This window comes from Protomyctophum bolini, assembly GCF_963924005.1.
Source record: "Protomyctophum bolini genome assembly, chromosome: 15".
NCBI lineage: Eukaryota > Metazoa > Chordata > Actinopteri > Myctophiformes > Myctophidae > Protomyctophum > Protomyctophum bolini.
Window position 1 is genome coordinate 13,488,597 of NC_137876.1, and position 14,116 is coordinate 13,502,712.

The 14,116-nt window shown below is 43.2% G+C and overlaps 2 protein-coding genes across 2 annotated transcripts in view; both read left to right on the forward strand.

The window, feature by feature from the left end:
• The first annotated feature begins 1,765 nt into the window (after positions 1–1,765).
• The window catches only part of LOC308329618 (centrosomal protein of 170 kDa protein B-like), a 43,773-nt gene continuing 31,422 nt past the window's right edge, over positions 1,766–14,116 (forward strand). The window contains exon 1 of the mRNA XM_080784038.1: positions 1,766–1,935. The gene's annotated coding sequence lies outside the window, so the exon portion shown is untranslated. The remainder of the gene's footprint in view (positions 1,936–14,116) is intronic.
• On the forward strand, positions 6,068–12,438 carry LOC308329619 (uncharacterized protein). The gene is made up of 6 exons (XM_080784039.1): positions 6,068–6,436; positions 6,690–6,753; positions 6,953–7,073; positions 10,135–10,247; positions 10,381–10,595; positions 11,991–12,438. The coding sequence occupies exons 1-4, from the start codon at positions 6,225–6,227 to the stop codon at positions 10,152–10,154; spliced, it is 417 nt and encodes a 138-aa protein (XP_080640165.1). The 5' UTR covers positions 6,068–6,224; the 3' UTR covers positions 10,155–10,247; positions 10,381–10,595; positions 11,991–12,438.

Sequence of the window (14,116 nt, forward strand, 5' to 3'; positions counted from 1 at the left end):
CCTAGTTACTTCCCACCACTGCAAGTTGCTCGCTTGCCAAACGCCTAAATTGTAAATATAAATGATGCAGGACTTTACGTGGACTGTGTGTTGCCGCTGCCCTGCACCATGCAGGGTTGCTCAGGTTGGTGTGCCTGCCTTGGTGGCTCTGCAGCTGGTGTGAGATGGAGGGGATGTTCCCCTGGGCCCAGGGCAGATGGCGCCGTCTCTGGAGCAGATGTTGACAGCCAGGGCTCACAGTCTGTCTGTGGCCAGCTCGCAGTCAGCAGTGCCACTGGGCCTCGCGGCAGGCCCGTGGCTCGGCCCAGTGTGACACTCACCTGACAACAACCACTCCTCACCTGGCCACGCAGACGCACGGCCCACAATGCACTGCTCTCTCATGGGACCCTCTGCCGTGGTCCCTTGGTGATGCTGTGCTGTGCTGTGTGGGGAGTTTGTCGCTCGCTTCATCAATCTAGAGTGAGTGGAGCAGTGATTCTCAACCCTTTTCATTTCAAGGACCCCCAGTTTGATATGAATTATAGGCCAGACTATTTGACATGATGTTTATCTCTGTGGGACCTCTCTTTATCTCAGTACAACGGTATACTGTAAGTACTAAAAGTAAAAGTACTCATCATTATGCAGAAGGTCCCATTTCACAAGTTTTCAAATGTATGAAATGTATAGAAATCCTTTGAAAATAGCCAAAGTATATAGTGCTGAAGTGTTTAATGTATGATTTGTAATTATAGCCTAATCCAAAACTTTAGTGAATCCCCCCGACTCTTAAATAGCCTGGCTATTAATAATCGGCATCCCCTCGCAACTGGTGAAAAGTAGGCATAGAATACAGTAGGCGAAGATAATTGGTGGTCATCTCAACATCTGGCTGAAGGGGGAGATTTCTTCATGTGTGACAGCCAGGGAGTTTCTGTGGATAACAGGTTCAACTTGTCCACAAGTCACTCACTCCCTAACAACAATTACAAACTGGACTGTTTAGTTTGGGGATAATAGTATTCAAGTTTGAAACTGACCTGAGGATACAAACAGACTGGGACAACTATCTGTGTTTTAATAGGCCTATCATAATTAGGCTACAATTGTAATTTTGCTTCTAGTCAGTAACATGGGCATTGGGTGACATCTAGCGGAGAGTATGTGAATTCCGTGGGAGCATTTCTGCCTTGCTGTCCTTAGCAAAGAAAATAATATTATATAGGCTGTTAAGTTTGATTATTAAATCACACAGCAGCACCAACGGGAATCTGCAGAAATATCACATCAAATTGCGTAATAAATATGGTGAAATTATGGTCAACTGAAAATACAAAATGAGCTTACACACTTCACCCAAGTGCTTAATTTTAAACATCACTCCCTAATCTATATCAGCTCTAAATACATTTAACTAAGATCAGTAAAACATTTATAAAATAAATAAATAATAATAATAATAATAATAATAATAATAATAATAATAATAATAATAATAATAATAATAATAATAATAATAATAATAATAATACAAAGGTAGACACAGCTGTAAAAAAATGCGAATAATGTTTAGCAAACTATCAAAGCGTTGCATCGTTTGATCTGCCACGTGTTAATGTGAAGTTTGTGAACGAAACATTTCCATTTTAAAGGCGTGTGTCTGTTTGATTAGTGTCTTTCGCCGCGATGGGAACGGCTCGTCTGCATGGGAGCTACGTCACCGCAGAGCAGGATGAGGACTTGAGGAGGTGTTGATGGACAGTCAGCTGCTTCAGTTCTTCAGTTCGGTTGGTAACGGTTGTCATTCCTTCATGAAACAAGACGTATTTTTTTATTTATTTTTTACCTGTCCCGGTTTTTAGTGTTCCTTTTGTTGGAGAGGCGTTGACGAATTCCATCATTAAAACCCTGGCTTTTGTGAAGAAGAAGAAAGCGCTCGAGCTTGCTTTAAAGGTAAGTTTGATGTCCTTTAGTGGGGCGAAAAAGCAGGATAAAAACAATACCAGCCTTTTTCGATCTATCAGCAGTGTTGGGTCAGCTACTTCGAAAGCGTAGCTTGCACAGCTACAAGTAGCTCACCATGGCAGTAGCTTGATCAAGCTACATTTCTACCCCTGGAGAAATGTAGAAATAAGTAGCTGAGCTTCTTTTTTCCTCCAGGTTCTCTCAACTAAGTTTTATCTTAAAAAAGGAACAACAAAAGTTGAGGATACTGTCACATTATGACATTTGGTCGTCCTCAATCTTACAGATATTTTAAATGTAAAAAAAGGAAAGCCACATTTCCAAGGCCAGACCTCAATGAATAAAAGCATTGTGATTATTGCAACCGCATGCCTCCTCATGATGATGTCATCAATATTGAGCCCATATATTGAGATCCCTGATGTCATCAATATTGGCCTGCAACTCCACATCTCACCCCAAACCCTTATCCATATAAGGAGCTGACCTGCTCTGACATTCCATTCCATGTTGATCCTTCCCCAGATGTCTCCCCTTTTGACTGATACTGTCCTGCTGTCCATTTAAACTCTGGACGGGCCTGCCCCAAAGTTATTATTGTAGCCACGCCCGGCAGCCGGCGAAAAGAGTTCTCAACAGGCCCGGAAATTAAGGCCTGGCCCTACCTGGGCCCTCATCAAACCCTGTACACTCGACACTGCCCCCCCTTCCCGCCACCCTTAGATCTCCATATATGGACCTTACCTGTTCTGACATTCCATATGTTGATCTGACCTCATCAAACCCTGTACAGTGTACACTCAAGACATGCTCCATATATGGCCAGTACATAATTCATTTCATAATTATGTTTATCTGACCCCCCATTCCAAATCGCCAGCGCTCGCCCAGCAGTTCTGCTTTCACCCAGGTGGATGTGTGCACGCCACCTCGCGCTTCTCGCCCCCCCCCCCCCCCCCCCCAGGCGTCTTACTGGTGATGATGAAGTTAACAAAATTAGTCTTTTTTTCACAAAATGTGAAGAGAACATATAATGAACAGATTATCACAGGTAACTAAATAAGTAAGTGAGTGGTTCATTCTCAGCTGACATCAGGCCATATCACTTTCTCTTGGAACAAACAATACAATACCTACACAATCTTGTTCAAAACAATGAAAATAACTAATTATATTTTTATATATCGGTTGAAAATTGAGCACGTTATGGTTATTTAAAAAGTACATGCCCCATAGACAAAATGTTATGCTGCACCGAAGTAAGATGGCTGCCACATAGTGACGTAGCGACGTCGCTCTTGCTTGATTGATTGATTGAATACTTTATTAACAGTTTGCAAATAGTACGGTGGTACGATTATACAATGATGCCAACACATGCCAACACAAAAATCCCTAAGGGCTTGTTTCCATTTCAGTCTTGTGTATTCAATTCATCAATACTTTTAAAGTCACACTAATATACAAGACATCATTAACACTAGCAGGACATTTTTTATGGGGGGGGGGGGTATTTCTGGTTAAACTTAGAAGACTTTTCTATCACCAGTTATATATTGCAGGTGCACTTTTATGGCGGTTTTGAAGAAGGATAAGGAGTCACACTTTTTGAAGGCTGTTGATGGGGCATTCCACATTTTGGTTGCATAGAAGTAGAACAAACTTAACCCAATTTTTAAGATTGGTTGAATGAGTGCTCCAGCTATTCCCTCAGTGTATTCCTACTGACCAACGAGGAGATCCTGAGCAAAGCAATATTTAGATGCACACAGCATCTGAAAGCGGTCTGTCCCCATTAGCGGCTTGTGCAGCGTTTGTGACCGCCCTATAAACCATTAAAGTGTAATATTAATTTAGCAAATGAGTTTGGTAGTCTTCTTTCATCTCTTTGAAGCAGAGGCCCAGAGTAGCTAATGAGAAGAAAAGAGAGAGGATCCCCCTGCATCAATTCATCAATGTGCATTGGCCCTTAATTGATCTAGGCATATTCAAAACATAAACACGTTTTGTCAGACTGGAGAATGGGGTCTTGAATTTGGTATCGCTACAGTCAGTGTGAAATTGACCAAATGTAATGAGTCAGGACTCAGGAGGACCATAGAAATTGAATGTAGATTAGAATGGTCATACAGTAGTGACGTTGTACTTATTTCATTCAGACAGGGAAGAGGAAGTAATCACTCCATGGGGGCCTCCGTGACTCATTTATATGATGCAGAATTTCTCTGCTGACTGCACGCAACGCAGGCCCCCAGTGACGTCATCTCTGTGGGAGCTGCGGGGCTTGAGCCCCCATGAAGAATTTGTAACACCTCTTTTGTCCTGACTCCTAACTGTCCGGGGGCGGGTGGGTGGACGTTGCCTGTCCTCGTTTACGTTCGCACAGTTCAGGCATTCAAATACTAATCTGGTGGCTTTTGTTTTAACCTGCCAGGTAGGGTATAGAAGCTGCATACAGTACTTGTATGCAATGTAACCACCACCAGCCAAGAAGAGATTTCCCCGCTGCGGGGGGCGGGTGCGGGGCGGGCCCCCGTGACAATTATAAGAACTCTTCGTCTCTGCAGACCCCCGAGGCCCCTATACATAACAGTTAGTGGTGTCCTTGGGCCCCCCAGTTAGTAGGCCCCACAATTATACATAACAGTTAGCGGTGTCCTTGGGCCCCCAGTTAGCAGGAAGCTGTCAACACGGAAGTAGGACACGTACTGTAGGAGCTATCTGCAAATGTATATATCTCTGGTCAAGAGCATCACAACTGGTTATTCAACAACACCCATGTACACTTCTTTCTGTATAATCAGTGACTGTTCTGCCTGTTGTGCATTAGATGTGAGTCTAACTCACTTTCAAACTGGCATCCCTATTTTGTGCATGTCATTATAGGGGAAAGACGTTTTTAGAAATGGCTAAAACAGCAGATCAGAGTATAATCTGGGGCTTGCTTAATTGCTAATGACTTGTGGTTTTAACTTTGTAGTCTCGCAGTGTGGACAAACAGCACGCTGTGATCAACTACGACAAAAACACAGACGAACACATGGTGAAGGACTTGGGGAGCTTGAATGGGGTGAGTGAACCCGTCTCTAGTGTCACTCAACCTGCTTCCACCCCCCACCACACACACACACACACACACACACACACACACACACACACACACACACACACACACACACACACACACACACACACACACACACACACACACACACCATGGTAATATAGGAGCCTGGCAGCCTCAGCTCTCTCTGGATTCCTTAAACCTGAACCCCATTAGATCCACCACAAAAGACCCCCTCTCTCTGTGCCAGAGAGTCCGTTGGTGGAACAGGACCACTGTCAAGGGACTGGATTTCCCCCGCTAGCCACGACTGAGACCCTTTCTTTTGGATTTCCCATTATTCCTATCTGGTTGTACAGCTTCCAGTCCAGCCTGCCGTTGTGCTGTTGCCACTTCAGTGCACTGTTATCCCAGCGCAGAACCCAGGCCAGTGCACAGGGGGAGAGACTGTTCATTGTTCTGTTCACTGTTATCCCAGCGCAGAACCCAGGCCAGTGCACAGGGGGAGAGACTGTTCATTGTTCTCCTGGAGGATGGCTTTTGGCAGCAATACTAATCAGAGCAGAACAGATTAACGACCTGGAGGACCAAACTCATATCCAACATGGTGGAAAAACATCAGTATAACTATTGAGCAGGTTTTTGTCTGTCTTACATAAATAATTAATCTTCACACATACAGTACATGTTAAATATCTGACGATTATTTAGTCTATACCTTTGTGAATGACCTGAGAATCCCAGAACATCATCCTCAAGCTCTCGGATGTCGTTCGCTTTGGTTATGATATCCTTTTCCAGGCATGCTGATGTGGAGGTTTTGTTCCATCTCATTTGTTCGTCTTGAGTATAACTTATTGTCCTTAGTGTCGCTTGCAGAAAAAAAAGCAGTTTTTGACACTATTGTGCCATGGAGTTTAAATTAACCACTTAAGCCCTATAAGGCAATATACTTCGTTGTGCGACGGATTATAGCGGAAATTGCCGATTTACAAGCGGTGACGTGTCACACTGCGATTCTCTGTGAGCTTGCAGATCAGTTTTTGACAATATTTTCAAATGTTATCAAAATAGGAATGCCAGACTGAAAGCGTTCAACTAATTTCTTTGGTTCAGCGCAATATGTGAGCCGACTTCCTGCCCATCTGCGATCTTTCAGTCTGTCAGACCAGCTTTAATTCAGTGATGAGCAGCCTGTGATTAAAATGAGCTCATGATGACTTGGTCTCCTCTGGCAGACAGTTTTCTTTTTACAACGCGAATATTTGTAAATGTTTCTTTTCCTTCTGTGGTCCTTGCTCAGCGCGCTCTCTGCATCTTAATTCCTTGTGGTTTCTTGGTCAGGGGTTTGGGATTTTGCTCCGACCGGGTGGACAGAAAATCTCCTGCACCCTTTGACCTCTTCCCAGCGTTTGTGAAATTCAGGTTAGATAACAAGGGGGAAAGCTCCTTATAGGTGGGAGACATTTTCAAGGGGGGTGTGTGTGTGTGTGTGTGTGTGTGTGTGTGTGTTTGCTGACAGAACAGACTTAGGCATTTGATTTGTGATGTCACATGTTTTTAACAGTGGGTAGCTCAAGATATATTAACTTCATTGAATTTTAACAGTCTGTCCTTGTCTACTAATTTCCTGTCCACAAGGTTGTGTATTAAAGTAAATAACATCACGTTATTGCAGGCATCGTCGGATCATCAAATCATCAAAGAAGAGTCAACACAAGGTACCAAAGGAAGCCCTTAAAGTGAGTACAATGCGTGTGCCTAATGCGCAGCTCTGTACAATCTGGCAAAAAGTGCTGCACAACACTGCGTTGTAGATGTGCCATTGTCACTATTTTTCAAAATGTTTGAATATTTCCCCTTTGATGCTTCGACATGACAAGCACATGGTCTGGATCGATTTTCCAATGTTAAGGTTACATGTCTGTGTCTTGTCTTCAGCATGAGAAGTACACCACCCAGCTGCAGCTTAGCATGAAGGCCCTGGAGGCCAGGAAGAGACAGAAACAACTCGGCTCTGACTCCAAGGACAAGACTGAGCTCAAAGCCCATTCCACCACAGGTAAACATCTCGGTCTGCGCACACACAAATATTGACAATGACCCAACAGACTCGAGTTTCACATTCTACGGTGGTTGTAGTTGTCGATGTTGCCTGAAGGTAAAAGCTTCCTCTCGACTTGATTTGGATGAGGTATCCACACAAGGAAGAGGAAGTCTTTGTCTCCATTTGCTATGCGAGTTTGGCAGGAGATCTCTTGATAAAGCCGGACACAGCTTCCTTTATTAAGAGGATGCCCAGTGGGAGATCAGACTGCCTCGTGAGCTGAGAGAGGCTAGTCTGAAAGAGGCTCAGCCCTGTAGTGTGGGTATGGCAGCTACGTGTCTAATCCTATCTCAGAGTTGTCAGGGTGAGTATTTGTGAATAAATGGTTTGCTAGCCAAGTTGAGGGGTGTGGAGTTAGCGATAGATGTAGCCTTATCTCTGACGGCCATGCTTGACTGCAAGAGTAGAGACGGCCTTGGAGGCCATGACTGTACTTAACATGTGGAACAGCAGAACTGGAAAGATGTGTGCCATTTCTATGGCAAGTTTGTCTTCATTCTCAATTTCTTTCTTTGCTGCCCTCATCGTGTCTTTGCCCTCAGCCAAGTGAGCACATCTTTTTTTTCTCTGTATAAACAACAGTCGAACAGTTGGTGGATTGTTAGTTCTAGAGACGCACTTTATCAATGAAGTGCAGGCCGACAAAACACACACTCTCACTTTGACCTAGGAATTCTCATTCTTCCTGCTCCATAATCACTATTCACTATAAGCATGACAAGTAATAAATATTTCCGGTCAAGTGCATTAAAATTGTACTTGTAAAAGTGACTCTGAAAAGTGGAGATATTTTACTAAATGATACACGTTTTCTGCCAGAACTTTCAAATGTATATGAAACTAGTGCCCGCTTCCCAAAACAACAAAGTCTTAGGAATTCATTTTTGCGTGAGTGCACACGCAGTGCTACAAGTTTAAATGCAAACGAGGTCAGTCTGCTAACCGATCTATATGGCTGTCTATTTGGAATACATGAAATGTATGTAAGATCACAGACATTCTATTAACTTTTAAACTTCTATTAACCAAAACTAACTACCGGTACCTTGATTTATAATGTATTTGTGTGTGCTCGTGCTCCGGACAAGTGACTTTTGTGCCCGGACAAGGGAATGGGAAATGTACTTGTCCGAAGGACAAGTGCCTCAAAAGGTTAATGCCCTGCTTTACCCTTGATGAAGTTTGATTATTAATAATTTGGCCCATCCATACCTGTTAGGCAGGTGCTGACTGCATTGTGTCTACGGCACTGCTGTGTTATGACCATCATATATTATTATATACTGTTCACATTAGGCTTAGGACTAGGTGGTTAATGGAATAGATTTGGGCAAGCCAAGTACACTGAGAAGTACAGTAAGTGTATCTCTTGGTTCCACAAGCAGCAGAAAGCTGTTTATCTGAGTGTGTATCTTCAGCTTGTAAATGAGCCTCCTGTTTGGCTCCAGTGTGTGCTGTCATGCTCTTTGAAAGGCTCGATTGTGTTGGAATTTCTATTATTATGATTGGAAGGGATAGTCTTGTCTTGCCAGTCAGACTACACACCAATTGTCCAAACATTAAAGCTCAATACTGGCTTGAATGATTCTGTAGCATGTTGAGGTTGGTGCACGTTTTACGACTGGCTGGCTGATGTCTCACACCTGGGCTCCACTGGGCGTGTCAGTGTCGCGTGTCAGTCACCGTCAGGGAATGTTCCCTTTTTAATCAATGAAGGGTGGCTCCACTGCCCGCGTTGCTTGACTGCATTAAAATTGCCCCGATTCGTTTTTTGACGCACGCAAGACGAAACGCGCCCGGTGGAGCCCCGCCGTCAGACAGCAACATGAAGAGTAGAAGAACAGGATGTGGTAAATGGCACCTTTATCCAAGGCGCTTTACATAGACTGTGCATTGCATTCACCCATTCATTCATACATACTTTACATAGACTGTGCATTACATTCACCCATTCATATTCATATATATATTTCTCCTATATATATACACCGATGGCGGCGGAATCCATGCAAGGCACTAACCAGCACATCGGGAGCAATTAGGGGTTCAGTATCTTGCTCAAGCCTCAAGGACACTTCGACACGAACTCTGGGGGAGCCCGGGTTCGAACTGGCAACCTTGTGATTGCCATCCAGCCACTCTGTGCGTGCGTGCGTGTGTGAAATCATAGCATGGCTTTGTATCGAGCTTGCGCATTCAGATCTAACTTTCACAGCAGATGTTTATGAGTAGCTCCTGTGTGAGGATGCATGGCATGCTAGACTAACCCTGTAAACCAAATGACAGCTCTGTACTTAAGACCATTTTAGGACTGTTGAGTTTTCCCTCGCTCGCTAGAAAATTTGCAGGAATGGAACTGTTGTTGATGTTTTATTGTGTGTTGGGCCGCTGTCACTTTGGATCGTTGGGGTCTAGACTCCACAGAGCTCGTTTAGCGTCTCTATCAGGCACACAACAGCCATGTAGATTATCTGATTAGTACCATATAGTGGGCCGGCCAGCCAGCTGTTAAACAATATATCAGCTGTGGAATGAATGACGGGTCGGAACTCATCCCCCGATGTGTTATTCATGTGGAGGGGGATAAATACTGACATATTCAGTATTTAGGCCAGCAGTGATAAGACTTATGATTACTTTGAGAAGCATGACAATAGGAATGTTCCCCACAGATATTTTGGGTTTGCCGTGATGTGCATTGCATGGTGAAACGAGTGTCAAAGTCACTCTTTTAGCATATAACAAAACGGAATCTGCCAATATATACAGTATCAATTTATATCAATTTCGAATCAATGGAGCAACGGAGAAAGATATCTTCCAGTATTTGGAGTTACATGTGTGTGTGTGTGAATGTAATGCACATGTAATGCACAATCTCTGTAAAGCAACTTGGCTAAAGGCGCTTCTATATAAATGCACCATTTTACCATTTACCAAAGGAGAATAGTAATAGATATATTTATAGTAATTGTAATAGTAATAGAATATTGATATTCCTTAATGTCACTCACAGGTTGGAGATACTTCATTTGACTTGCCAGAGGCCAATGTCCTGATTCAAATTTCATCCCATTGAGGATCACACAGAGGCCCAGAGGCTTGACAGAGTGCTCAGAGCCAAGAAAGGTCTGTTTCTTTTGCTTATGTTGGAAGTGCAGAATATATTGTACCTTTTTGAGGTAGTCTCTGTTGCACAGGTGTTCTTTACTCTGTGTAAAGAGACCTCCAAGTCTAACGCTCACACTCCTTTTCACTTCAGGAATGTTGGCAGAGGAGTACAATGCCTACTTCTATTCCCTGGTGTCCCAGGACACCCAGGAAATGGCTTACTCAACTAAGAGGCAGAGGTTCCTGGTAGACCAAGGCTATAGACGAATTCAGAAACGGGTCTCATGGTCGCAGCAAACGTATTTCCTGTAGGCGGAGACGACATCTCTGCGGTGTAAACTTGCAGGTCTTCTACTACATTGAATGGTAGAGTGACTGATGTTAGTCTACTCAAAAACGTTACTCTTTTACCTGCTTTTTTTTACTAACACTAACTTTACAAAGATGCCCAGAACATCAGGATGAACCTGTGTAGTTTATGGCTGCTCCAACAGTAGTGGCAACATTCAACTTTGGAGAAAAACAGAATGTCAAAAAATACACCACAGTGGCTGAGACCAGAGCCATAGAGTAATGGATGAGACGAAGCAGTGAAAGGTCCTGAAAGATACATAACGTCAGTCTTACCCAATACCCAAACATTCTGTTGTATGAATGAACAGCTGCTGTACGTTATACCTCATTGTTATATTATGAGTTGCCCATGTACATCTTAGTCTGTGTACTTGAACTTAAGATACAGTGTACTTGATATGTATTGTGTACTGCCTGTACTGTAGCATACTTTATGGATAGGCTACGAGAGACATCTCAGCGCCAGCAAGGTCAGCCTTGCTGCATTAGTCATTATGTCACGTTTCTATGTCTCATATCTTGTTGTCACGTCATTATGATCCAGCACTATATATGTTCTGATTACAACACTAAGTACAGCAGCCTTGTGTTCATACAACAAGACTGGCATGGGTAAGACTGACATAGGAAACAATAATAATTAAAGTTAGAAATGTTAGCAAATTAATGATTATTGTCATAGCACTGAGTAGAGTTTCATAGTTTTTCACAACGTGCGTGTTTGTGGTGTAATGGAAAACGGAATGGTGCAAGAGAAGCGAGGACTTGTTTCATTTAGATTCACCATGATCAGTAGCCATGGGTGGAAGGGAGAGATACAGAGGTAATAGAGCATGCACATCCACTCTAGCAGTGGAATAAAGTAATATACTTTATAATAATAATAATAGCTCAGATTTATATAGCGCTTTTCTGAATACCCAAAGCGCTTTACAGGGAACACTAAGAACAGACTTTATTAAGAGAAAAAAGACAAAATAAAACATAACAGATACAGGGTTAAAAAGATAAAAGGATAAACGAGACGTCAACTGGGGAAAGCTATTTTGAAGAGGTGGGTTTTGAGTGAGGTTTTGAAAGAGGGGAGAGAGGGGGCAGCTCTGAGGTGGTTGGGGAGTTCATTCCAGAGTTTGGGGGCCGAAACGTAAAAGGCCCTGTCACCCCAAGTGCGGTACTTGGCCTTGCGGACCTTCAGGAGGTTGGCTTCACTGGACCTGAGGGAACGGGGGGGGCATATGGTTCAAGAAGATCGGAAAGATAGGGGGGAGCCAGGTTATTGAGAGCTTTGTAGGTGGTGAGCAGGATTTTGTAGTGAATTCTTTGTTTGTTTTATTATGTTTAGGTACTCACCTGCTGTACTATGTCTATTTGTATCTCACATGTTCTTCTCTTCTCTATTATCTGTAGGTTGTCGGATGAAGGAGTACCCCTCCTGAAGACCTCCTAGTCCCCATTTGTTCTCAGATGAAGGATGATGGAGTACCACCAGAACCAAGGAGCCTTGGGACTTTATTTATTTTCAACACCAAACACAAATACAAAAAATAACTAAATGAGTCAGGAGTCAGCAGATTTACTGCTATCCATGACAATTTAGTTGTCCTATACTGTATTCAGTCTGTGTACTTCTGTGCTTACATATTGTGTATACATTCTGTACCTTTTATATAAATATTTATGTATATACTATAATTATTGTGATATTGGATAATTGGTTTGGGCTCAGGTGGCATTAGTCACTCACTGCTCATCTTTATAGCCAATCAACTGTACCCATTCTGTATAAAGGTGCACACCCATTTCCTGTCATACTATTCCTGAAGAAGATCCCAGTTATCGAAACATTGAATTAATAAACCAGTTGAGCTGAGTTTTCCCTTACCAGTGTTGCGGACTCTACTTCTTTCTCCAGGGAGAGATACAGGGCTTATTTATAAGTTGTTGCACATGGTGTCCCACAATGAAAATAGCAGATCTATAAGTTCACATTGGCTATTTACAGTTACTACATCCGCTTTATTCACTTCTTGAAGACTTGAAGGTGTTCCAAAACAATCATCTGCAGCCTGGTGTCTTAAGATGACAGCTTTCAAAGAGTGAGCAGTGGGCCTGAGCCACATTAGAGAGCAACAGTCTCCCCCTGGAGGCCAGGAAGAGACGAACAACACGGCTCTGACTCCAAGGACAAGACTGAGCGCAAAGCCCACTCCACCACAGGTAAACATCTCGGTCTGCGCTGCTGCGCACACACAAATATAGAGGGTATGGCATACCCTCTATATTTGCACATGCATAAAGTGAATGATCGAGTGGAAAAGTGAGTGACAAAGTGAATTTAATGTTGTTTAAAGTCATTTAATGCAATCAATTAGGACTTTTCTGTTTGGATGTATGGGATGTCTGTCAATGCCAAAAAAATCTTTTGCCACTCAGTACTAGGCATTCCCGCATAACTTCCGCGTATGATGATGTCACGCGCATACCCTCTATTGACAATGACGCAACAGACTCTAGTTTCACATTCTACGGCGGTTGTCGATGTCGCCTGAAGGTAAACGCTTTGATTGATAGTTTGATTAGACAATAAAATGCAAACAGTACACAGTCATGCACAAATGGTCCAAAAGGATAGCACCGAAGAAAGACCTTGTGATCTTGTTTCCATTCGGGTCCCATGCATTCATTCATTCAGAAAAACAACAATGACATCAGCAATGCCAATGATATATCTCAAACTTAATTCAATGGAATAGAAATAAATAGGGAAAAGGGGTTGGGGGGGATAAAGAGGCTGATGTGGTATTCCACAGAACTGAAGATATTTTTAAATTCTGATCAACCTAACCTACATCAACTTGCATTATTGCAGTTTTGTATTGGACTGCGATTGATTCGCTCAGGCCAACTGCAGCAATGGCAACTACAGCTCTGGTTGATGCAGGAATCATCACAGAAGACTCCCTGTGCAAAGTGATTGATAAGAACAAAGTCAAGAGGGCACAGGAGAAGTTGACGAGAGAGGTTGGGGAAGAATTTGAGGAGAAGTGCAGGGAGAAGGGGTGGTCACCCACATCCTTTTTGATGGGCAGATAGATTGACCATTAATGATGGAAGCTGATCGAGGGCACATATGGCATGGCAGTGACCAATCCTCTCATGCAAGGATGAGGGAAGAACAGGGTTGCCACTTTCCATGAGCCTGTCCGCAAATCTATTCCCCAGAAACGGCAACTAAAGAGTAGTCACATGCAAAGCAGATTGGCCCAGTGTGACACCAACCACTCCTCACCTGGCCGCGCAGACGCACGGCCCACAATTAAATGCACTGCTCTCTCATGGGACCCTCTCCTGTGGTCCCTTGGTGGTGCTGTGCTGTGTGGGGAGTTTGTCACTCGCTTCATCATCTAGATTCTAGAGTCTGGAGCAGTGATTCTCAACCCTTTTAATTTCAAGGACCCCCCCAGTTTGATATGAATTATAGCCTAGGCCACAGACTATTAGACATGATAGCCTACTAAAAGTACTCATCATTA